We start from the raw sequence: 24,885 nt of genomic DNA, 5'->3' as shown, positions 1-24,885 counted from the left end.
TGGGGATGAGTGGAGAGCCCTGCCTGCCAATTAGTGCCAATCAGGCCAGCAGTGAGCTGAGGTGTCAGCCGCCAGGCGGAGGGTCTGGGACTGGGACCACCTGGCTGCAGCTCACATCTGGCCTCCCCCCCCCCCCCCCCCCCCCCCCCGACAGAACCAGGCCTCACTCCCACATCTGACATGACCGGGCCCAGAATGCGCCTAGATCCCCAGAACCACACCGGAGTCTACACCGTGTGCATTGGTTTATTTATGTGTGTGCATGTGTGTGTCAGTGTGTGTATGTGCGTGTCAGTATGTGTTTGTGTCTTTGATGGAGTGGTTTCCAGCACATGCCTCTGCCCCAGTGCCTCACTGCAGCTCCCAGTACAGAGGTTTTGGCCTCAAGTTCTTTACAGAAATTGCTGCTTATCACTGCTCTAAATAATGCATTGCAGGGTTTTTGTTATGTAAAAGAAAGTTGTCTTTTAGCCATGTTGGTGGGACAGTAATGCCACCTGACAATCGTTCCCCGCAGTCTTGACTGTGCGCTGCAGACAAGAGACAAGCTCTGTGTGATTGACAAGGACAAAAAGAATCCCATTTATGTTTTTGAATTGTCAACCACAGCCACGGGATTTGGACATGAAGGATGAAACAGTGACTTTGACTACAAGAGGTAAAGGACTTAAACATGACAAGTGTGATTAAAATATCCAGGAAAGTCACTTAGGGCGCCACGGTAAGAGACAATCTCAATAAGACATTCAATTATTTATAACATCAGGGAGCGTGGGGGCCACTAGTTTCAAGGCCAAACGTATTTCAACCGAAGCTCACAGTTTTTAAGGAGTGATTTAGTCACACATAGTTTAACAAAACCAATATTACTGTTCAGTCAATACTTAACAGAGATTTCAATTGTGAGAGAAAAACCCTGAACCCCTCAAACAGTGATTTAGCCTCCTCACGTAGCCCCTTTGAAGCTCATCTTAATGTTTAATTCCCCCCCCCCCGGGGAACACAGTGTTCATCCCACCTCTACCTTTTAGGAACCCTTCAGCTGCCTTGGCTGTCACTAACCAGAGACATGTTGTTCAGGATAACTACAGATTATTTGAATCCTTTCCTTATGAGCTTTGGTAGCTGTTAGGCGAGTGGAGGCCAAATGGGAATTCTGTAGCTTCTCAACCACACCAGTGAATTCTCATGACTGTGATCCACTTCAGTGAGCTATAGTGCCGTGCGCCATATAACAGTACAGTATAACTGCGTGGACTGACGATGTGAGGGTACAAAATGTAGGATCGGTGTTTCGCCCGGAGTGAGGGCAACAGTTAAGTGGTGCAATGTGCTCAATCCCACAGACTCCTGCTCCCACACACACTCTAATGGTACCAGTACTTTGGGCCTCTATCCAGTCAAATGGCCTTATGCAATCAGCAGCATCCTCAACCTCTCTAGACTTTGGAATGACCTCATCCCGGCACAGTTTCATGTGGGGAAGTTTAGCTTCACCACAGACTGCCGGGCCAGGCCTGACCAGCCCACACTCCTGCTAGTCAGTTCAGATTGTTTCAGGGACCTGGACCTTGGAAGGAGAAATCTTAGACAACAATTCGCAGAGGCCAGACCTTCTGGGCCTTGCTGGTCTCTTCATATCCCAGTCATGTTTTTTTGAATTTTAGTTTTTTTGCATGTGAAAAGCAGTACTATCTAATCGCTAATAAAATTTCACTGGGAAAAGACAGAGTACTTTACTTGTCTACAAAATGAACAGTTTCCATGTCAACTGTGGGCCCGTGAGGACATTCCACAAACAAACACAAACGCACAACACACACCAACACACACACCAACACACACCCACATACACTGTCCACTGTAGCCATGTTTAGTGGTCTGTGAACGCAGCAGGAGTGGATGTGAAACGTATCAGTGGCGTAGTCACCCTCCTAGCGCCGCGAGCAGCATGGCGCTCGGACACCCATACCAGATGCCGAGTGCCCTGGGCTCCGAGCATCCCTACGAGGGGAACAAACCCAGCGACCAGAGCGGGGAAATAAGCACCTGTCATGTGCCAAGTGAAGTGTTAAGTGCACAAATTGTGGAGGCGAGGGTGATGTTTCCGCGGGGGTGACAGCTCTGGGTCTGGGTGCCATGTCAGGCCCTGGCAGATCATGTGGAGCACCCCCCATCCAGTCACGTCCCCCCCCCCACCCCCACCCCTGCCGACGCTGAGGGGCACAATGGCAACTACTATTTACTGGCTGTCTGCCTCGTTTCCTCACACGCATCCTGGCTGGGCATCGGCTATGGGGGTGCCCTCCCCCCTTCCGCCTCCCCCTCCTCGTGTCATCGCTGAGGGGCGGCAGTGGCAAAACAATCTCCAACGAGCATTTAGATCGTTTATTCAGAGCGCCGGGTGTCAGCCGGGAACCAAATTGCCCACGTTTGTACGCCTCTGTCCTCTCTCGCCTCATCCCTGAGGTTGGGGACGAGCGAGAGACCGTAGAAGGTGTTCTCCTCTGGTGTCAAAGGGCCTTTCCGCAATCTAACATTAATGCCACCTGAAGGCCCAACACTGGACAGTGTGAAACTGTGAAATGTATTATAAATTGAGTGAGCCAGGGGCTTGTGGCTGAGAAGCACTGGTTGCAGGCATTGTTGTGACTATGGCTGTTTAGGATCATGGGAGTTGACAGTGCACCACTGGCAGCCACAGACTGCACATTCAGCTGGCTGCTTGGACCAATGAACAACTGTCACACAGAAAGAGGAATACAAGAGGAATACTTAGAGTTTCAAAGAGCGTTTTCAACTGTAAAAACCCCAACAACAAAAATGGTAGGCCCTACCAATGCACTAATACCAAATGTACAAAATATTAGTTTCAAATAAAAAATATTTCAAATGCAATATTAAACTGAAAGGACAAATGACAATTTAGACAGACAGACAGACAGACAGACAGACAGATAGATATAGGCCGAGGGTAAAAGTGGTAAAAGCTTGGTAATTTACAGTTTTTGTCTGAACTGATAGGCTATCCTGATCTTAGGGGGAAACTAGAGAACAGAGAAGAACGCCGTGAAGCAGTCAAAACGTTTACTCACTCTGCTTCCATCTATAGGAAGACTCGTGAACTGTTACAAACATGATTATTAAAGCGTATGTTATGATATCATACGATCCCACTGCCACCTACTGGAATCTGGAAGATGCGTCGATTTATTATTAACAAATAATCATACGCTACAACTCTTGAAATTCATAAATCTTTCCATAGCCTGTGGAATAGGATGTCCTTGAAAACAAGGCCAGAAACTTCTCACAGACTAATTTTCATTAATACTGTATTTTTATGTATTTATGAATATAGCTTTCAATTAAAATATATTTTTTGACAAAATTATAAACTATTAATCAACATTCCTGGGCTCTAGCCAAAAAAAATGGTTATCGGTTCAACGTGTAATTCAAAGATGATAAGAAAAAATTATCTACGCAATTTTTGGTATAGCTAAAAAGTGGATTCCGTTATCAAACATATTAAAATAAAAAGTAAAACCTGACATACATTTGTAAATGATCGTTATCATTATTATTTTTATTTAGCATCCACAACTATAACATTTTAAAGGTTTGAAACAGGTAGGTTATGAATATTTCTATTATTGGATAGTTTTTATAAACTACAGACGCACCAGACCTCTGCTGTCGTAGTGACGATGTTGGCAGTGTTAATGCGACTTTTATTTTGCTATTAATCAGTAGCACATGGAGAAACAGGGTCAGCTTTACTTTAGGATTTTTAACCGTAACCTATACTGGCTACATACACACATTTTTTGTGCGTGTGAGGAGATCCGCCGTTACCAGGCCTGTTCCTCGCTTAAATTATTTATTTCCGTGTAAACTGCAGTCTTGCTATCAAAACATTGATGGTCGATAATTCTCTCTGTTGAGAAGGACGAAAATCACCAGTAAAAAATCGTATCATTGGAATATTCACGGAAAAGATGGCTCGACCACGGCCGCGGGAGTACAAGGCTGGAGATTTGGTTTTTGCAAAAATGAAAGGATACCCACACTGGCCGGCGAGGGTGAGTATGTGATGCAGCCGAGCTGAAAAGAAGGGAGGCGGGGTTGCCTAAGACAATACCACCGATGCTTTGGGACGAATGCTATGGAGCTTACCTCCGGTTTTACCATGCTCTCATGCCGTACCAGTTACACCTTTACACGCCATGAACATATTCCCGTCCTCTTTTACATTTAGTCATACATCCAAGTCAGATCCTATGGTAAATAAGAAAATATGTTTCGTAGCTACAACATCTACGTCAGGAAATTGTAGGGTGAATTAGAGTGGCACGCGGTAGGTAGGGCACCTCATACTTTAGCCTGTAGTTAATTTCCACAAGACACTAGATTTCCAAAGGCTTTAATGAATTACTAGACGGTGCAGTGCTGTGAGCTAATTAGCTAGGGTTGCTCTTTAAAGCCTGCTCCCATCAGTAGTCTATTGGAATAGTGATTGCTAGATGAGCACTTGACCCTAGATAACCGGGTAATCCCTCGTTGGAATGAGAATTATTCTGAATCAAACTATTACGTTTCGTGCAGCCAGTCTTGTTACATTGGTACAATGGCAGTAATTGAGCAACTGTAGGCAAACTCAAACATGTGACAGGCTACTTGTTTTCGCTGGGGAGATACAGTAGAATTGTGTTTGTATTTCTTTCTTTCAGATTGATGAACTTCCTGAGGGTGCAGTCAAGCCCCCAGCTAATAAATATCCAATATTTTTCTTTGGAACTCATGAAACGTAAGCACGCTCGCATCTTCAGGCCTCAGGACGCTTTCTCTGTTTGAAAGCCACAACACATATTTCACATTCAATTTCAATAATCAATTTGGGAAACACGGAAGTACATGTATGTTTATTTTCTCCAATTCTCTCCCTCCTCAGCGCATTTTTGGGGCCTAAAGATCTCCTTCCCTACAAGGAGTACAAAGACAAATTCGGCAAATCCAACAAGAGGAAAGGGTTCAACGAAGGCTTGTGGGAGATCGAGAACAACCCTGGGGTCAAGTTCACCGGCTATCAGGTCAACCTGGATCCATCCTTACTACCTCACGTCTCACAGAGCACCGGGCTGTTTCCTAACTAATAAGGGAGTGTGTTTGTGTCCCAACAGGCCACCCAGCAGCAGAGTTCCTCTGAGACAGAGGGAGAGGGGGGAAATGCGGCCGACGGCAGCAGTGAGGGAGAGGAGGGAGACTCCATAGGGGAGGAGAACGACCAGGGCAAGGAGAAGGGAGACAAGGCTGCTTCCAAACGGAAAAACACGACCTCTTCCAAGGTACCTGCCTGGCTGTTACTCCACCCTGAGGGGGGACCTACTGGGTGACAGTGAGGCCCATGGCCGACCACCTCTCTTGGTGACCTCGTAAAGGCGTTTTGGTCTTTAGGTTTGTGGTAGCCGGTGGCGTAGAATCACATTAATCCAATCAACTGTCACCTTCTGTTCGTATGCAGGGTATCCATAGTACATATGTGGGCTGTTATCGAAGGACTCTGTGCTGGGTGGTGTGTGAGGGAGCTGGTGTCGCACGTGACCCTGTGTCGGGTCCGCTTCAGAGCCGAAACTGTGCTAGCATGAGCAGAGCAGTAGTAAGGGGGTGGGTTGTGGGTAGACGAAGCACTGTAGATCGAGGCAGGTTGAAAAAGTCACCCACAGCCCAGCTACCCACTCCTTGCTTAGCAACCGCTGTTGCCTAGCAACTGCAGGGTCTCCATTACGCAGGCACATGCAGGACATCCACAGGAATGTAGCTCCGCTTGCTGCTGCTACGGCTGCATTGCTGCAATGGATCATTCAGCTTCAACACTCTCCTATCACTTCTTTAGTTAGTTTTCATAGAAGAGTGATTGCTGTTGTCTATTTCCTACACAAGTACCACATAGGTGTTATACTCATGTCAGTGTGATTTTAAACCATGAACTGCAAGGGGCAATACAGGGTCGCCATTCAAAGGTAGAATAAACAATATTGGCTATGCAAACGACTATTAATACACTGAACATAAAACGGTTGTATGTGGGCTCATGGTGTTTGTCTGTGCTCGTCCCAGAAGTCATCGAAGCTGTCGAGGATCTCGTCCGGAGAGGAGGACCTGGAGAAGGACGGCAAGCAGGATGACCAGAGGAGTGTGTCAGAGGCGGGAGACCCTGAGAACGACATCATCCAGAACACCACGGACAGCAAGGTGACCAATCCCCCACTCGACTGTCCCCGTGCAGTATCCATATATGTCCACCAGGGGGATCCTTGTACACAACTGTGGTTTCATAAGTGTTTATCGCTTGCTAGTACTTACCAGGTTATTCAAACAGGCTTGAGAGGTATGTGTAGGGAGTCAGGTAGTTGAGCGGTTAGGGAATCGGCCTAGTAATCAGAAGGTTGCTGGTTCGATTCCCGGCCGTGAAAATGACGTTGTGTCCTTGGGCAAGGCACTTCACCCTACTTGCCTCGGGGGAATGTACCTGTACTTACTGTAAGTAGCTCTGGATAAGAGCGTCTGCTAAATGACTGAATGTAAATGTAAATGTGTGGTCACATGGTTTCTGTTGTGTGTTCTCTTCCAGAACCAGTTGCTCAGAGAAGAACACTAGGCCACGTGGATTCATCGACTTGGGGACAGGAAGTGATTCATCGACTTGGGGACAGGAAGTGATTCATTTGTAGCCTTGATATTAGAATGGTGAAACTTACATTAGCCCCTTCGGTTTCATGTCCGTCATTCACCTCCACCACTAACAGCACCATAGGTTTCATCTTGACCGCACATGTCTCGACTCCGGCCTCGGCGCGCTCACTCGCCTGCCATGTCAACCTGGCTCTTTCGGAGCCTCGGAGGCTTAGGGCCAATGAGAGAGTCCGCCCAGTAGTGTTCCACAAACCACCTCATACAGTATCTAAACACAGTGTAAGATAACCATCAATCAATATTTATACTGACCCCCCCTTGCCTACACCACTGATCCTAATGATGACATGTCTACAGGTGTAAGTTAACAGTGTTGTTTGATAAGACTGCCATGAATATACAGTGTGTGCTCTTAAACGATCTATGATATATGTTGGTTATAACAGTGTGCTTATACCTCTTATTGTAGCTTGAGATTGCTTTTCTGGAAAAAAGGGTAAAAGGGTTGGGTTTCCAAATGGAATTTCTGTTTGTCAAACATGATCCACATCATTCGCTATATGTTACTCTTTTATGTAACCTGAAAAAAAGAATGGACCAACGTAGATATGTCTATAAAGTGTTTGTATCTAAATATTATCTATATAGTTTCATTTTGCTGTAGAATATAGCAGCACTATTCTACTGGACGGCTCTAGGTATCTGCATACATCTGATTTCTGTGTCTGTGAATTGATTCACTGTACATTTTAAAGCCATTTTATAGGTAGGTATTTGACATGTGTGGCATGTTCCAACTGTTGTTTCTTTTTACATTCACACATCTTTAGCTGTACAGACCTGAATAACATACACAAGATAATCCTGTTCTACAGCATACAGATTGTCTCATGACATACAGACTGTGTTGCAGAATACAGACTGTCTAATATTGAGTGTGCAGTCTAGCATTGAGGGTTCTTCCCTCCATCTTCCACTCATACATCTCCTGTTTCCCAGTTGCATTTCTTCCTCGTATCTCTTCATGATAAATGAGTCTTCACGAGATATTGTATTTATTTTTTTGATAGTTGATTAAAGCACTGTGTGATATGTAAACCCCATACAATTTTATTTTTGTTACCTTTCAATCTTTGTTAAGCACGTAATTTGAACATATTTTACATTTTCAAGGTTTGTAGTTTAATGTAAACTGTTTTGCTGTTTATGGATAACTTTTACAGAATAAAGTCATTGGAATGCAGTCCAAGTGTTGTTTTTACTCATCTTAAACACCCTACAAAGTCATAAAAACCTTGATTTGTGGCTTTGCACAGTATACACATTTAATGCAACTATTACTGAATACGTTACCTGATTGCACAGATTTATCTCAACATACAATATCTTATCTATAGGCACTTACAACACAAGACGCAACAGTCTGGTCATCTAACATATTCAGTTTTGTTTTGGAGAAAGGGAATGTTTTAACACAGGGAAAGTGGTGTACATCAGCTATTTTAAATATCTCACTACCTTAACCAGGCCCTAAAGAAAGTTCTGGTATGATGCTATGATCTTCATCTACGTAACAATATCAGTGTATACTGTAACTGGTCCTCTACTCAGGTCAGATGGTTATAACTAGCTGGTCAGATTGTGGTACTCACTGAAGACCATTTTATAAACAAAATTGGTTGGTATAAATTCAAAGCCCCCTCATATCGGATCAACTATTCTCCAACAAAATAGTCTCATTCACTTCCCTCTATCACTGACTCAGTCACCCCCCCTCCCTCCCTCCTCTCTCCCTCTCTCCCCCTCTCTCTCTTTCTCTCACACACTTTTCTTGTTGAAAGGAGGGTCCCTGAAGAAGAAGGCAGGGTTGGTGACACAGCGGTAGCAGAGGGCCTGAGGCACCAGAGTATACAGGACGTTCACCAGCAGGAACACAGCCTGGCTGTCAGCAGGTACTCTGTAGGAGAAGGGTGTCCGTGTGTGTAGAGACGCTCCGATGTGAGAGAACTGAGCCTGGGAGCAGAAAGCGGGTCAGGAAGGAGTTAAAGGCAGGGTAGGCAATGTTGTTGAGAAGCACTTTTTGTCATATTTGCCGAAAGTAACTTCATGTCTTGATAGCACCCAATATATCTAAAGGTTTGACGGTAATATGAAATAATTCCGACATCTGTGGGCGTTGCAATACTGTAATAAACACAACCAATCATTAAGGGGTACCCTGACTATTGATTGTACGGACAACCTGTCTGTCTACCTACCTACCTGGGCGCACTCTGCCCCTCCACTCAATACTCGTTACTGTAGTTTTGTGGGAGTGGCTTTCAAGGGAGGAGGTGGGATATTTTGGTTTGAATTGTGTCAAAAAGAAGCTAAAATAGCTTGATTCGCGCAACTTGCCAACCCTGCCTTTAATAGAGGAAAAAAAGACAAAAGAGGAAGATGAATAAAAGCAAACAGGAAGAAGAATGCTTCCAGTAACTGTATAAACCTAGCCACATGTCATGTCTGTCCTGAACCGCCAGATTCCTGATCTCTGATGCTAGAGGACACTGTCAGGCACTCTCTCACAAGCCATCTCCAACTCTGCCGCTAGAGGACGCTCTCCTATCTGACGTCCTCAACGGTGAAGGGATGTTGAATAAGACGTACGAGTCTGTCTCATAGCAACACCGAACTGTGTTTGTCTATTTATAGCCTGGCCAGGCGCCCGGCATTCAGAGAATGCCACCATTCCTCCTGGTCTGTCGTCATCCTGCTGGGAACTGGACCCCAAGCAGAAGGAACCACTCGGCTCGGCAGAGATCAGAATGCAGCGAGACAGACTCTGGCCCTGCTTTCATGGCCTTCCCTGGATGTCACGAGAGGCTGTGTGGAACCAAAGAGATTCCTAAAGGATCTCTCCTTTAACTAAACTAAGAACAGTTAGTCTTTTTTCTGGGTGACCTGCACAACCATGACCTACTTATACATGGGAAAGCAGAACCTTTTAAGTGATGATAATACGGTACCTTTGCAAGAAAGTGCTGCAGTGTGTAAGTCATTTCTATTACTTCCCAGCTGGGAGGTTGGCCGTGATAAGGGTTACCCTCTAAACCTTTGTTATTTAGAACAACTCATAGACTGCAGGTATTAATAGCTGTGGTCAGAGTGCTGTCTGGCATCTGTATTCCATTTTAACCTTGACGAGTGCTACCATCTTTCTCAAAGGGGTCAACTCCCACAGCACACACGTGGTGAGCGTAATGCCTGCTCCCCTTTGTCCGGTTCCACTGAAGACAACATTCAGGGCAACTCAAAATGCTCTTTTTCAGTTAAGGTATACAGACAGTGGTCAAATGGTTCACATACATCCTGCCACATTGGGGAGTCAGGTGGCTGAGCGGTGAGGGAATCGGGCTAGTAATCCGAAGGTTGCCAGTTCGATTCCCGGTCATGCCAACTGACGTTGTGTCCTTGGGCAAGGCACTTCACCCTACTTGCCTCGGGGGAATGTCCCTGTACTTACTGTAAGTCGCTCTGGATAAGAGCGTCTGCTAAATGACTAAATGACTAAATGTAAATGCCACATAGTGTATCCCGTCCCCCTCACCTGGGCGATGGCTCCTGAGTGCACCAGGGTTAGATCGGTCATCCAGTGGCAGCCTGGCACCAGCAGCCCATAGAGGCAGAGCACATAGTAGGGCCCGGAGTACAGCATGCTCACCAGCATCTGCCACACAGACACAGCCATTATTCATAGTTACTCACAGGGTTGCTGCACTCGAAGTTCCTATACAAACGTGTTTAAGCACATTTTTTTGTTTACCTGTATTCTAGAGTAGGCAGAGGGATCTTTAAGGTAGGGCTCATAGAGCTGGCTGTATTCCTGACACCATTCAGACGGGCAGTCTAACACCACCTAGGACACACGGTTTGGTGAGCTGCCTTCTCACACTGCATCATCTGCACTCACACCGAGAGGCATGCTCACCAGGCCTCGGAAGACACAGAAGATGGTGGCGGGGATGAGGCAGAAGGCGAGCAGGAAGTCCAAAGGTCTCTGGAGCAGATTCTTCTTCTGGGCTTCCTGGACACTCTGACGAGAGAACAACACGGCAGTTGTTCCTTTGCTATCTGATGTCGGCTGTGGTGGACAGTTTTAACAGTGTTGGGCTCCTGTACTGATAGGTATAGGGTGTCAGATGGCTTAGCGGTTAGGGATATTAATCAGAAGGTTGCCGTTTCGATTCCCGGCCATGCAAAATGACGTTGTGTCCTTGGGCAAGGCACTTCACCCTACTTGCCTCAGGGGAATGTCCCTGTACTTACTGTAAGTCGCTCTGGATAAGAGCGTCTGCTAAATGACTAAATGTAAATGTAGGTATACCGCTACAATTAGTCACAGGGCCCAGAAATGTTGGGCTCTCACCATTGGCTGGGCCTCCATGGTGCAGGGCTGTCTGATGATGCGGAAGCAGGCCCACACAGACACCAGGATGTAGAGCATGTGGACGAGGAACAGAGGGCTCATCTGGATCCCATACTTCCCTGCAGATGGAGCAGAACTAATCTGTAACTAGACATTTTTAAAAGACAGCTTAAAACCTACCTTTTTACCAAAGCATTTAACTAATTTGATATCAGAAGGGTTTTACTGCTTGTATTAGTTATATTATTGTTTTTATAGATTTGCTATTTTAATGATTACTTTTATCACTTGTATTATTGTTTTTATTGATTTTATGTAAAGCACCTTGAGCTGCAATTCTTGTATGAAATGTGCTATATAAATAAAGTCTTATAATTATTATTATTACCTTAGCTCTGTTTCATAACAGAGAGAAGGTGTGTCGTGGCAGGTAAAAATATCTTTCTGGTTGACCATAGAAATGAACTCATAGGGAACGTAATTAGTATTGGAAAATGTTGCCATATCAACTTCAATGGTGAGAAATAGCCCCTTATACTGTTATCTGCTTTGTCTAAACCCAATTATGGTCTCACCGAAGCTTTTGCCTGAGACTAAGTGCCTTATTGTCACATGACAAACATATGTGTCATGTATTTACTCAGAAAAGTAATCTGCTTTAAACAATCCATTATTATTTCTGTGCTTACCTACAACATTCCCTGTATTTAAGACAATGGCATGGATGAGGAATGAGCCCATCCAGTACAGTCCAATGGCTCTGTAGCTGGCCCTGCAAACACACGGCACTCCTGAGGACAACAACATGCCTTCCAGAGGAGGTGTCTTGACTCTCAAACCATCTGGGACGGACGTCAGGTTAGCTTCCTTAGTCAACTTTGCCAACTTTGGACCAGTATTAGGAGTCATTAGCAAGGTGGTGAACATGTATAGGACTATCAAGAGTTGTTGGGGTGACACAGGACTGTAGAGAAGAAGTACCTACCCCCATGTTATTGCTGCCACTATCAGAAGGTACATGAGATAGTGGGCACTGCCATCCCAGTAGGAGGTCATGTGACCATGCGCAGTGTTGATGTAGGGATCTGCCTGGACAGCACACAGACACAGTCACACATAAACATTCTTCAGACACTACAAAATAATAATACATTTGTTAAAGACGAGGCTCGTATTTTCTGACACGATCTCTTGTTGTGTGCACTCACTCACAGCACAGTCTTCCTCAGGTAGATACTTGCCTTCTGGAGATAGTAGGTCATGAAGTCGTCGATGATGCCGTCCTGCTCCAGCGCTATGATCAGGTTCATCACACTCAGGAAGGTGTAAACAGCAAACACTAAGGGCAGGACCAGACTATCCATACTGAAGGCATCAAATGAGATCTATTTAAATTATTTAAATTATTGATAATAAATATTTTTTCTTACCATAAAATAAAGGGTCTTTAAGTGCTTTCTTTTTTATTAAAAAGTACGCTGATATCGCAAGTATGAGAAGGGTTGTCGATCCAGCATAAAATACTGCCTCGATGCTGAAAGTTTAACAGTTTAGTTAGAAATACGCAAACACACTTTGCAATTTTTAATCCAATCTCAATCCATTCTAATTGACAAGGCAACAAGATACATTAAAGCATTGGTAACAACCACATCATAAATTGTCTCTCACTCACCCGCTATTGTAGACAAGGGAATTGAATAAATAGGAGACGGGTATGGACATCAAGGACAAGACAAAAACTCCTGTCCCAGCCGACGCATTCATTGCCAACTGCTTTTACGTTTAGAAACTCAAAAGATTTATTTTCACTACTAGACAATAATGTTTTGAATTGCACAGCATTCAACTGAAGAACTAAAGCACTATAGTATAGACAACAGCATCGTCTTGACGTACAACACAGGCACTCGTGCACGCTGTGACACACGCACGCACACACAGTTAATCCCTCTGTCGACAACACGGAAAAGGCTGTAGCTGTAAATTAGGTGTTTATGACAGTGGCAGGTTCGACATGGCGGAATATGACGATGGTGCAATAATGTCTTAGCTTCAAAACTAAAAAGATTACGTTATGTTAAACTGCCATATTGCACAAAAATGAAATAACAGAATTGGGGAATGTTGAGAGACTAGTTTATCATATTACAATCTCCCCGTCCGCACATATTTTATGTTAGTAATGCATTCCTTGTCGGGCAGCTGATCATTGTGTGCTTAACTGATGGATGAAATATTGCCTTCTAGTGGGTGTTTGGAAAACACCATGTGAGCGTAAAAATAGGTCTATCTATCGCAACACAGGAAAACGCGTCAACCCCGGAAGTGTACATCATTTCTGGATTGCGCAGAGCAAGTAAACAACAAGACAAAGTGATGGTCCGTTCTCCTGGTAAAACCTGTAAATAGACCGTAAATATGACCAATTGACATTATAGACGTTGGACAGTATCGACGTAATAATATTTCCGCTACATAACCGTAACAACACAATGGCTACAGGAGGTGGTGGTGACGGACCCGCATCAAATTATGAAGGACAAGCATCCAATTTCGCTCGTTCTGGAGCGGGCAGGAACGTCGCAGCGGTGTCGAATGCACCGGTCGCCGTCGCAACGGCACCGATTTGTCCCCCGTCTGTGGGCCTACACCGGGAGCCTATGTACAACTGGCAGGCCACAAAGAGCTCGCTGAAAGAGCGCTTTGCGTTTCTTTTCAACAATGAACTACTAAGTGACGTTAGATTTATTGTAGGGAAAGGAAGACAAGCACAGAGGATACCAGCCCACAAATTCGTTCTAGCTGCAGGTAGTGCTGTATTCGACGCCATGTTCAACGGTGGTATGGCCACAACCTCGGCTGAAATAGAGTTACCCGATGTTGAACCTGCTGCCTTCCTCGCTCTGCTAAGGTAAACAAACTGAATGATAATTATCTCTTTTAAGTTTGTCAGTGGCCCAGAACGATAACGACTTTTTCCAACAACAAGATACATTCTTGTCATTCTCAGTCTGTAAAAAACATTTCCAAATATATACACTGTGTATATGCACGGTCTTAGTCATTTCCATTTGAACGTATTTAACTTGTTCTGATTGGCCTCATTGTGCCCTGGGTGTGTCTATCCTGATCCAGGTTCCTGTACTCTGACGAGGTCCACATTGGTCCGGAGACTGTGATGACGACTCTGTACACGGCTAAGAAGTATGCTGTCCCAGCCCTGGAGGGTCACTGTGTGGACTTCCTCACCAAACACCTGCGAGCTGACAACGCCTTCATGCTGCTCACTCAGGTACAGACACTGAACCAGGGGCGGACTGGCCGTCGGGAGAGGCCAGTTAAACGGCCGTGGCATAATGCAAAAAAATCAAATGTATAATAATAATAAACGGTCGTGGGCCGGTCTGTGTTTCAAAGTCCCGGGCTGTGTTTCAGTCCCAGTCCAGACCTGTACTGAACCTTTCATGTCAGCCACTATTCAAGAGCAGTGGAAGTGGAGCATGAGTCATAACATGAACTGGGTTAGAAGCCATAAACACTTGCAGAGCTGACATGGGTAGCAGACTATTCTATTCTCAAAGTCATTCCTCCTGTTTTGTGATTTTTCCTTTGCTAAAACATGTTTGGAACATATTCATTAAGTCCTTTTTTTCCCCCACTGGAAGTTCCCAGTGTGACAGTTTCCAGTCTTGTGGTGTGCGTAGACGCCTAGCTGTCATGCAGTCATGCGGCCTACCTTGTTCTGTTCCCAGGCAAGGTTATTTGACGAGCCACAGCTGGCTAGTCTGTGCCTGGACACCATAGACAAGAGCACAGCGGACGCTATAAACGCAGAGGGCTTCACGGATATCGACCTTGGTACGGCAACACCCGTTTTTGGCCCTCGAACTGACAATAGACTAATGTTCTTAATCACTATAACAGTTTTAATCTTCAGGGCTCTTGGATCACAGTGGATCTGATGTGTGTGTGTGTGTGTGTGTGCGCAGACACCCTGTGTGCGGTTCTGGCGAGAGACACTTTAGGGATTCGAGAGAACCGTCTGTTTGGGGCGGTGGTGCGCTGGGCCGAAGCAGAGTGTTACAGACAACAGCTTACACTGACCTCGGAGAACAAGCAGAAAGTTCTGGGGAAAGCTCTCACGCTCATCCGTTTCCCGCTCATGACCGTGGAGGAATTTGCTGCAGGTGGGCTGTCTACCTTCTCAGTGCAAAGCGTATTACAGTATTTTTCGGACTATAAGTCGCTCCAGAGTATAAGTCGCATCAGTCAAAAAATGCATCATGAAGAGGAAAAAAACATATATAAGTCGCACTGGACTTTAAGTCTTTTTTTAACAAAATACAAGACCAAGAATAGACATTTAATTTGGAAAGGCAAGTTATTCAACTACACAATAGCACACAGAACAACAGGCTGAATATGTGTCCGGTATGTTAACGTAACACATTAACAGTTATTCAGTTACACAATAGCATAAAGAACATACCTGGGAGGCTGAATAGGATAAATTAACATAACAAGCTAGCGAGTCCAACAAGCAAGTTACCGGTAAGATAGTTCACCAATCTTCCGATCTCATTCCACATCACTGAATCCGTTGAACTCGTTGGTTCATGTCAGTCAGTATGCATTAAAAACATGTTAAATTATATATATTTTGATATAAATCGCACCTGACTATAAGTCGCAGGACCAGCCAAACTATGAAAAAAAGTGTGACTTATAGTCTGGAAAATACGGTGTATGCTTTGGGAAAATGAACATCATCCATAGCAACATTCATCCGTTCAATTCATCCACATGAACATTCATGAACACTACCAAATATATATATTTATTGTGATTATTTGTGTCATGTGTCAAAAAATGTAACCATAGAAACCAGTCTGATATTCTCTCTTGTGCAACAGGGCCTGCCCAGTCTGGGATATTGTTCGATCGGGAGGTGGTAAATCTGTTTTTACACTTTACAGTAAACCCCAAACCGCGGGTAGACTACATAGACAGGTCTCGCAGCTGTCTGAGGGGCAAGGAGGGCAGCATTAATAGGTTCCAGCAGGTTGAAAGTCGCTGGGGGTACAGTGGCACCAGTGACAGAATCAGGTGAGACAGCCTACCTGGACACCATAGAGGATTAAGGACACCTGAAAAGGCTGTGTTGTTAGAGGGGAGAAATACTTTGATTAACATTCTCTGCTGGTTGTGGTTTTGCTCTGTAGATTCAATGTAAATAGAAGAATATACGTGGTTGGGTTGGGACTGTATGGGTCCATACATGGGCCTACAGACTATCAGGTCAACATACAGGTTAGTGGATTCATTTGGAAGTTGAAGACTATTCCCCCCCCCCCCCCCCCCCCCCCCCCACACTGTGTCAAGGGGAAGACACACAAAACATGCAAAATCTACCTTGTGTTCCTGTAGATCATGGACAGTGACAACAGCCAGACGCTGGGACAGAACGACACAGGCTTCAGCTGTGACGGTTCAGCCAACACGTTCAGGGTGATGTTCAAACAGCCTCTGGAGATCCTACCTAACGTGAGCTACACCGCTTGCGCAACCTTGAAGGTGAGCTTGCCCGACGGCTTAACCACAAAACACACCTGCAGTATCACTGTCTGTAACCCTACCTTCGTGTGTGTGTGTGTGTGTGTGTGTGTGTGTGTGTGTGTGATAGAGACAAAGAAAGTGAGTGGGAACGTCTTGAAGTATTGAGAGAGCCACACCTCTCTAACCTCAGAGTACTTATATGTTATGTTATGCCAGGTTACTTGGTGTTCTGTGCAACTGACAATAAAAGACTTGGAACTTGAGTTTGAACTAAACTGCCTGTCTGCTGTATCTCAGGGTCCAGACTCTCACTATGGGACGAAGGGCTTAAAAAAAGTCACCCATGAGTCTTCGACAGGGACCAAGACAACGTTTTTCTTCTTCAGCTCTCCTGGGAATAACAATGGCACTTCAGTGGAGGATGGCCAGATACCTGAGATCATCTACTACACCTAGATGGAACCAGCTGCCACCACTCAGCCTAACTTGTAACCGCTCAGAGAGTTCAGGCTGTGTTTTCTGTTGAGTGTGTGTTTGTTTGCGTGTGTGTATTTGTTTGAGTGTGTGTGCGTGAGAGACAGAGAGAGAGAGAGAGAAAGAAAGAGAAAGAGAGAGAGAGAGAAAGCAATCTTAGAATGGCATTTTTGTTTGATTCAATCTGGACGGTGAAGTATCTGGTTACTGCTTTTTGGTCGCCTTCCTCCAGGAAACACGACAGAGGCCTGTCTGCATTGGTCAAACTGCAGAGTTACTCTGATGATTAAAGTTACCACAACTTAATTTTGTTTTTGCTACAGGGACCACCTATGTTCCACACCTGTGCTCCACCTGAGTCCTGCTTTCTGTTAGTGTCAGGATTCCCGAGGGGGTTTCCATGGTGAGGATTATTGTTTGTACAAAATGTCAAAGTTTCGACTTTTAGACTACATGCTGTCGATGGTGTAAAATGTTCTGCACTTGTCATCTACGAGAAGAACATTGATATTTGCTGAATAAATAAAATGTATATTTGTAGGTTTTATGAATAAAATTATTGGTTTTCAAATGTGTTCAATGAACCATTCGAAATCAGTTTGTATCTCTGCCGAGAATCATCTCTCGAAGCACACCCGAATGCCATGTGCTTTCTGTTTGTGCCACCAGAGGGTGCCAAAGGAACAAAGACCACAGAGATCCATTAAGGTTTATAGCAGTGGTCACATGTACTGCATTTAACTATGAAATTGACAGAAATACATCAGCATTAGAAATTAAAGCATTTATGTTATCAATTGTAAGTAATGACTTCTGCAGTCATTTTATATTGTAGGACTAGAGTGATATCAAGGACAATGGCTGCTTATGCAAACAGCTTGTCATCACAAACCCAGACACTGAGTGTGTCTGTCAGCATTATACAGCCCCCTCCTCGTCTCTAGTCCAACAGCATCTACTGGATTTTGCATGTGAACATTACATAAAGACCTGTCATCCACCATCAAACACAACAAGCACTCCAGATGACTGGAGATCTTTCGAGTGTTCTCTGCAGGAGAATGACTCAGACACAAGCATGTGAGTCAGCAGCACCCCTGACACCTGGCCGCCCACTCCTCCACTGGATAGTCTGATGTCTGCCCCTCCAGGCGACGCCTTGGCTCGCACAATAACGACATGCGATTAGACAACAACTAAAGGAGGGACGCGGACCACCTCTCTGCCGACTGGAACCGAGCGTGTGTGAGAGTACGCCCCGCGTGAAGGATATCATTAAAAGTGAGCTGAGAAGCCGTATCAGTAGGCAGACAAGGCACACAAAGACGATGACTTCCTTGTCTGTGTGTGCGAACAAGTGGGCAGAAGGAGCAGCAGAAAAGGCAGTCTTCTACTTCAGTTGGACGCCCACATAGACACCCTGAACAGGAGGCTGGGGCTTGCCTCGGCTGTCCCTGGCCTCGAGCAGCACAGCTCTCTGGATGTGTGGGAAGGAGATGCAGCCCAGTGTTGAAATGCAGTTGTGTTGGAATAGTCCCATGTCCTAATGAGATTCAGCTTCTCTCCACCCGTACCATTCCCTGGAGGGCATTTTGAGACACCTGCGTCCTACAGTATTCTGTCTTCAGAATAACGGCACCACCAAACTTTCCTCCCACCGTTACTTGACTGATGAACCATTAAAAGGCGCATGTGGAAGCCAACAACTTGGTCTGTGTGAGTCCAAGCAACTGCTGCCCACTCGCATGTGTGCAAAGATACCTGATATAGGCATGGTTCCCCTTCATGCTACCCTTCATGTCATGTCACTAGACAGTTCACAGAGAGAGATAATGTATGTGTGTGTGTGTGTGTGTGTGAGAGAGAGAGAGAGTGTGTGTGATAGAGAGAAAGTGTGTGTGTTAGAGAGTGTGTGTGTGTGAGAGAGAGAAGCAGTGGCCAGGGCTGTCCAGCTGGCCATGGTTGTGTAATCTCCACAGAGTGTTGTGTGATGCAGCCTGGGTTTGGATTATCACCACACGCAGGACTGCTGTATTACCTTATGAAGGACACCATGCTCAACCTGTCTGCGGCCCCACTCTCTCCTGTCTGTGCTGTGTGTGAGAGAGCTGTGTGTGTGACATAGGTGTGCGTGGTGTATGTGTGAGAGAGGCGTGTATGTAGTGTGTGTGTGAGAGAGAGAGAGAGAGAGAGAGATAGGTGTATGTGGTGTGTGTGTGTGAGAGAGAGAGAGAGAGAGAGAGGTGTGTGTGTTGTGGTGTGTGTGAGATAGGCGTGTATGTGGTGTGTGTGTGTGTGTGAGAGAGAGAGAGAGAGAGAGAGAGGTGTGTGTGTGAGAGAGAGAGAGAGAGAGAGAGAGAGGTGTGTGTGTGTGAGAGAGAGAGAGAGAGAGAGAGAGAGAGAGAGAGAGAGAGAGAGAGAGAGAGGGGTGGTGTGTGTGAGAAAGGTGTATGTAGAACGGGCAATGCCCACCTCCACCCTAACGCTTACTGGCACTTGTTTCCATTTGGTTTTGCTTTATCGAACTGCAGGCATTACATCATCACATCGTCGCTACAGAATGTATCAGCCCATGAAGAAGAAGCCACTGCAGGCTGGATGGTAGACTGGAGCAGAGGACCTGCTAGTATAACTGAGGCTGACGGGCACAACATTTCCATACTCATGGAGCCACCAAGCACACATGACTAGAATAGATATGATCCATATTGTAGTGTGATGAGCATGAACTGCAAATATGAAATATTGTTTGGACCGGGACATCTCTGTGGCTTGCTTGAGCCTTGTGTGCTAGGCCTTCAGCCAGAGGTGCCGGCTATGCAGCAATGCAAGTGGAAACAAGATTCATTAGAGGGTTTTCTTTCCCTCATCTGCACGTTGTTGATATGATTGCCTCAATCGCATCACACTGGGAGCATGTTACACTCTGAAAAAGTAGGTTTCTGTGGAAACACGGATATCTGCAGAACACAAGAGCACATTTCACCTTTTTTCTTTTTTTTGACAGGAGAAAATATTGTCATTCCATTATTCCAGGAAGCATACACTTGTTCACTCAGCCAGCTCTCTGCTTCCTCTGTCACACACACACGTCTCGGGTTCCAGCACACTGTCAGGAATACTGACGACATGTCAGCCTTAGCCCAAGGCTCAGCACTGTTCCTTAGATATAAATAGCTCCGAATAGACTGAACATCAGACATAAACACATCTCAGCCCACACACAGCCCACACTCATACACATAAGTACACACAAACACACACATACACTCATACACATACGTACACACAAACACACACTCATACACATTAGTACACACAAATACACACACACACTCATACACATACGTACACACAAACACACATATATAATATATATACCATACACATATAAATATCTATGAATGATTATGTTTCTAATCATAAGTGGTACTGCCAGGCTGACACAAGCAGACAGAATCAAACTAACAACTACAGGAAGTACAGGATCTTTACATAGCTGGTTGGAGTGGCTGGATCGTTATGATAAAGAGCGTTCATTTTCCATAGGAATCCAAAGAGAACAAGACATTATCAAAGCTAATCTGCACACAATTGCAGGGTTTGTTTTTAAATATTTGTGTGGTGTGTGTATGTGTGCATGTATGTATTTGTATGTGTGTGTCATTAGTGACCCTTGTGTGAAGTCATGGGGTTTTAATTCAACATTAGAGGCCAGAGCAGAGCTCGAAATGAAACGCTCTTCAGCTCACACACGTCACATGCTACATTAGCACGCCCCGCTGCCCCGCTGCCCACTTGAAGCTGGATGGGCCGCTGCACCCTTCGCCCCTCAACCCCCCCCCCCCCTTCACATCCCCCACACCCGACACCAGATGTAGGTCGTTGAATGCTGCAGGGGTGGATGTGGTGTGTGAGAGAGGGCTAGACAGAGAGGGAGAGGGAGGGGAAAGAAACCAAGAGAGAAAGAGAGAGAGAACGAGAAAGGAAGAGAGAGATCGAGGGAGAGAGAGAGGCAGAGAGAGAGAGAGAGAGAGAGAGAGAGAGAGAGAGAGAGAGAGAGAGAGAGAGAGAGAGAGAGAGAGAGAGATGGAGGGAGAGATAGAGAGATAGAGAGAGAGAGAGAGAGAGAGAGAGAGAGAGAGATGGAGGGATGAGTGCAGCCTTAAAGACAGGGCCACAGCACACAGCCACTGCTGTCACATTGCATCCCCACCAACACACCACATGAGTCCTGACAGCCCAGCCCGGCCCAGCACACTAAGAGCACTCAGAAACGTCTCTCCATGGTGCCCTCTCTCTCTCTCTTTCTCTCTCCCTAGCTGAGTATGTATTTTTTATTCTTTCTGTGCCTTTTCGTCCACTGAGGTCTGTTACTCCCACACACCACTCACAGCCGACGTTACATTGAACGGGTTTTTAATGATTTAATGGCTGCCCACTGTGATGAGGGCTGGTATGTATGTAGTGTCTTAAAGCAGTCTGCGACACGCTCTGGCGGTCTTGTCTCTGAGCCCATGTAGCCATGCACAAGAGGACTGTCTGCCCTGTGTACGCTGAGCAGGGCTAAGATCAGCACACTGCTCTCTCCAACTCAAACACAAACTGTGCTGCTGGACCTGTGTGAAGATGTCCATTGTTACACTGTGTTCTCCTTCTGTTAAGTGTTATATTCTCATGTCTCTGGTGTCTGTCAGTCTTCCCTGCTAATCAGGCTCTGTAACACTGTCTTTATCTCCTCGTTGTTTTGGCTGTCTTCATCTTGCTCAGAGGTTGAAGTCTAATTTTAACTGATTGCAGTTAGTCCCACTGTGTACCACCATCTGACTAGACCCCCCACCCTACACACACACACACACTACTCCTGCCTTGCTGTCTTCCTGCTGCAGCTGAAGTCCACAGGAGATGCTCACAGTTTGGGGGGAAGAGAAGAACAGCACAGCACAGTTTCCTGCATGGGATCAGTGTCAGACCCGTTTGTCTTCTTCGTGATTGGACCATCACCTCTCAGGGATCCAGATTCTCCTGTCTGCTGGTGTTTGGTGTGACCTGACATCCTCTGAACAGTTAACCCGAGCCCATTCTGAGGTCATGAACATGTTCATCTTTCTGTTGATGACATCAGACCAGATTAATCACTTCTGAGTCATTTAAATGCATTGTTTTTCATCATATGGCAGACCATTAAAATGATGACCGAAGCCTCAAGCAGATGTTAAAATGGTGGACTGAGGTTATAGCAGATTTGAATAAACATCTAGATACATTCTTATATTTAAATATTGACTGTGGAGAAACACATAATAGTTGTCCAGAAAACAGAGATGAATACAGAACCACAACAGTTATGTAATAGTGAGCATTCTCACAGTGGTGTGGGCTTCAGTGCATTAGCTGGCCTTTTATATACAGAACACAAGGTGGGCAGGATTCTCTGTGGGGCTGAAATGGAAATACCACTGCAACTGCACAGGACTCCATGTTGGCCCTAAGTGACTCCATGTTGGCTCTAAGTGATGTAGTGTCAGTGAGTCACCAGTGTTAATGAGGATGCAGGGGTTGGCCACTCTCTCTCTCGTTGCACTAATGAGTCTGAGTTGCTTCAGGCAGCCATCCCCTGCTGACTGCTGAGGATGATATTGGGGTGATGGAGGATGGATCCTCAAGGGGATCCAAGAGTACTTTAACCACAATGTGTCTTTAACTGATATACCACCAAGCTTCCACACTACACATCTCAACAACAAAAAAACTCAAGCATGCTTTTCTATAGATCTGTAAATGTTAATACTGAAATTGTATAGTTTTGTACAGCCCTGAGTATTTTGAATTGATAACATGTTTCTTTTTTTAACCCTTGTGTTATCTTCGGGTACTAACCTGTACATGAGTTTAGTACATCTCACTGGCTCTGCACACTTTGTTGGTTAAAGTCATTTTCATGGTTTTATTTCTCTCAAGTTGATGAATGATATACAAAAAAGTGACACTCCTTGCTTACAGTAAAATAACTTGGGATGTAAGAAAATAGATCAAGTCTGACTGACAGCCTTTTCTGTCATATACAATGATTCAGATTTAATTTATGTCAGTAACACATCCAGCCCCGCAGGATATGACAGAGATGAACAAATCTAGACATCAGTAAAAAAAACTATACACCCAAATCATGATGCATACCTTGCCTCTCCTACATTAATTAGTTTATCAAACATTTGCAAGGACTTTCCCCACACATAGAAATACCATTGAATCGTGGATGGCAACAGTTGCTATGATGACCATCTACTCGAGGTATGATTGAGTTGAAATTTGACATGTGTACATGTATACAGCAACTTCACCACACGGTCAAAAATCTCTGTCAAGTTTAGTAGCGGTCATGATGTGGTCTCTGGTTAGGTGAATTGTATTGCTGGTTATAGCTGTGAGATACGGGTGGATGCCCACTTCCCTGCCCTTGACCCCCATGATGGTATCTGTCCTCTGAGCGCTGGTGCCCGCGATTCTCCCCCCCCCAGCCCCGGTCCCTGTCCCGGTCCCTGTCCCCCCCCCAGCCTCGACCTCCTCCCCAGCCTCTGTCCCTTTCCCCTCCCCAGCCTCGACCTCCCCCCCAGCCCCTGCCTTGGTCTCGGCGGCCGCGATCCTGATACCTGGAGGGAAAAAGGAGAGAAAACACATTAACGTTATCTGATGAGATGTGACAGTGAGTTGAGCGCTGGTGGGAATGTAAGACGTTGTTGATGTGTGTAGGGCACATGCATGTGTCGTGTGACAATTTCGTTAGTTGTGTTTTTCACTAAATGGGCCTACCTGTTGTCTCGCCCTCGTGAATGTCCGGCTCCGCGACCCCTCCAGTCCTCTACTAAAGGAGGCGGGGTGGCTGGGCGACTCAGGTACGCCTGATACTCGTCGTCTTCAGTAGTAAACCGGTGGGCAAACATCTCCTCGTAGTTTGGCGTAGCGCTAATATCCGTCATTCTACAAACAGAAAATGCGGTCGTTGCATTAGCTAACTATATTGTGAACAAACTAGTTTACAGAGGTTGGTCGAATCTATCCAATTCATTGAACAAGTTTAGCTATTATTAGCTAGCTTTCTAATAATAGTTAACAATCATTAATGCTGTAGCATTATTACGTAAATGCCAAGCAAGCGTAATACGCAGCCTAGCTAGATAGTTCTTCTGACAAGTGTAATTTCAGTGTATTTGTTGTTAGCTATAGTAAAGAAACATGTACATAGGTAAACTACAGGATTACCTTATAATAGATGTTGCTAGATCTAGTAGAAAGCTACTTCGAATAAAGGAATCCAGTCCAGTGTTGACAGTTGCGTTACATCGAAATTGTACCTACGAATGTAGACTACTTGTAAATGGTTCCGGGATGCTCACGCCCCGTAATTATTGAATGATTGTGACACTTAAGTTTTGCAAGTCGGCGTTGAACATAGCACCGTCAGACTACTTTAGAATCGAACTTCAGACAGTGATATTTTGCAGTTGCTTTAATTGAAACAATTCATTCAGAGCTATAGCTTACTGCCAGAGAAAGTGAGCGTCCCTGGGTTAGTGAGTTTGGTCAGGTTGTATAATATAGCCTACGGCCCGTGGCACCCACAGCCAGAACGAGCGTGGTCTTCAAATTTAAAGTAACATGTAAGTGCAACTCGATTAAATAGCGTATTTGCTAAGCATTTTGACATCAAAGCCATTAAAGAAGACTTACGCGTATTTTTGCAGTGG

At 45.2% G+C, this 24,885-nt stretch overlaps 3 protein-coding genes across 4 annotated transcripts; 2 read left to right on the top strand and 1 right to left on the bottom strand.

Moving 5' to 3' along the window:
- The first annotated feature begins 3,912 nt into the window (after positions 1-3,912).
- hdgfl3 (HDGF like 3) lies at positions 3,913-6,705 on the top strand. Its single transcript, XM_067249142.1, has 6 exons — positions 3,913-4,085; positions 4,734-4,810; positions 4,955-5,093; positions 5,184-5,348; positions 6,121-6,255; positions 6,635-6,705. The coding sequence occupies exons 1-6, from the start codon at positions 4,002-4,004 to the stop codon at positions 6,659-6,661; spliced, it is 627 nt and encodes a 208-aa protein (XP_067105243.1). The 5' UTR covers positions 3,913-4,001; the 3' UTR covers positions 6,662-6,705.
- A 1,036-nt stretch (positions 6,706-7,741) lies between these two features.
- LOC136955433 (transmembrane 6 superfamily member 1-like) lies at positions 7,742-12,989 on the bottom strand. The gene is made up of 11 exons (XM_067249141.1): positions 12,780-12,989; positions 12,535-12,638; positions 12,342-12,443; positions 12,090-12,189; positions 11,794-11,876; positions 11,105-11,223; positions 10,667-10,771; positions 10,502-10,594; positions 10,286-10,405; positions 8,508-8,709; positions 7,742-8,038 (listed from the first exon to the last, which is right to left on the bottom strand). The coding sequence occupies exons 1-10, from the start codon at positions 12,869-12,871 to the stop codon at positions 8,515-8,517; spliced, it is 1,113 nt and encodes a 370-aa protein (XP_067105242.1). The 5' UTR covers positions 12,872-12,989; the 3' UTR covers positions 7,742-8,038; positions 8,508-8,514.
- Positions 12,990-13,418: 429 nt separating this feature from the next.
- Positions 13,419-17,712, top strand: LOC136955602 (BTB/POZ domain-containing protein 1-like). Of its 2 annotated transcripts, none has more exons than XM_067249327.1 (8): positions 13,419-14,018; positions 14,243-14,399; positions 14,860-14,965; positions 15,097-15,294; positions 16,084-16,213; positions 16,330-16,417; positions 16,535-16,681; positions 16,961-17,712. In XM_067249327.1, the coding sequence occupies exons 1-8, from the start codon at positions 13,600-13,602 to the stop codon at positions 17,117-17,119; spliced, it is 1,404 nt and encodes a 467-aa protein (XP_067105428.1). In that variant the 5' UTR covers positions 13,419-13,599; the 3' UTR covers positions 17,120-17,712. The 2 variants fall into 2 exon arrangements, with proteins under 2 accessions (XP_067105428.1, XP_067105427.1); XM_067249326.1 differs by having other exon boundaries at positions 13,420-14,018; positions 16,021-16,213.
- The last annotated feature ends 7,173 nt before the right edge of the window (positions 17,713-24,885 follow it).

Source organism: Osmerus mordax, chromosome 13 (genome assembly GCF_038355195.1).
Source record: "Osmerus mordax isolate fOsmMor3 chromosome 13, fOsmMor3.pri, whole genome shotgun sequence".
Taxonomy (NCBI): Eukaryota; Metazoa; Chordata; class Actinopteri; order Osmeriformes; family Osmeridae; genus Osmerus; species Osmerus mordax.
This window is presented reverse-complemented; position numbering and strand designations above follow the sequence as displayed.

Bases quoted from the DNA above. Each gene is read 5' to 3' on its own strand.
- hdgfl3 (XM_067249142.1), top strand. From the start codon at position 4,002: ATGGCTCGACCACGGCCGCGGGAGTACAAGGCTGGAGATTTGGTTTTT. The intron at 4,086-4,733 runs GTGAGTATGTGA...TCTTTCTTTCAG, and splicing joins ACCCACACTGGCCGGCGAGG to ATTGATGAACTTCCTGAGGG. The intron at 4,811-4,954 runs GTAAGCACGCTC...CTCCCTCCTCAG, and splicing joins TTCTTTGGAACTCATGAAAC to CGCATTTTTGGGGCCTAAAG.
- LOC136955433 (XM_067249141.1), bottom strand. From the start codon at position 12,871: ATGAATGCGTCGGCTGGGACAGGAGTTTTTGTCTTGTCCTTGATGTCC. The intron at 12,190-12,341 runs GTATCTACCTGA...CTGTCCAGGCAG, and splicing joins CTACTATCTCCAGAAGGCAA to ATCCCTACATCAACACTGCG. The intron at 8,710-10,285 runs GTGAGGGGGACG...TTCTGCTCCCAG, and splicing joins ACTCAGGAGCCATCGCCCAG to GCTCAGTTCTCTCACATCGG.
- LOC136955602 (XM_067249326.1), top strand. From the start codon at position 13,600: ATGGCTACAGGAGGTGGTGGTGACGGACCCGCATCAAATTATGAAGGA. The intron at 14,966-15,096 runs GTACGGCAACAC...GTGTGTGCGCAG, and splicing joins CTTCACGGATATCGACCTTG to ACACCCTGTGTGCGGTTCTG. The intron at 16,214-16,329 runs GTGAGACAGCCT...TTTGCTCTGTAG, and splicing joins GGCACCAGTGACAGAATCAG to ATTCAATGTAAATAGAAGAA.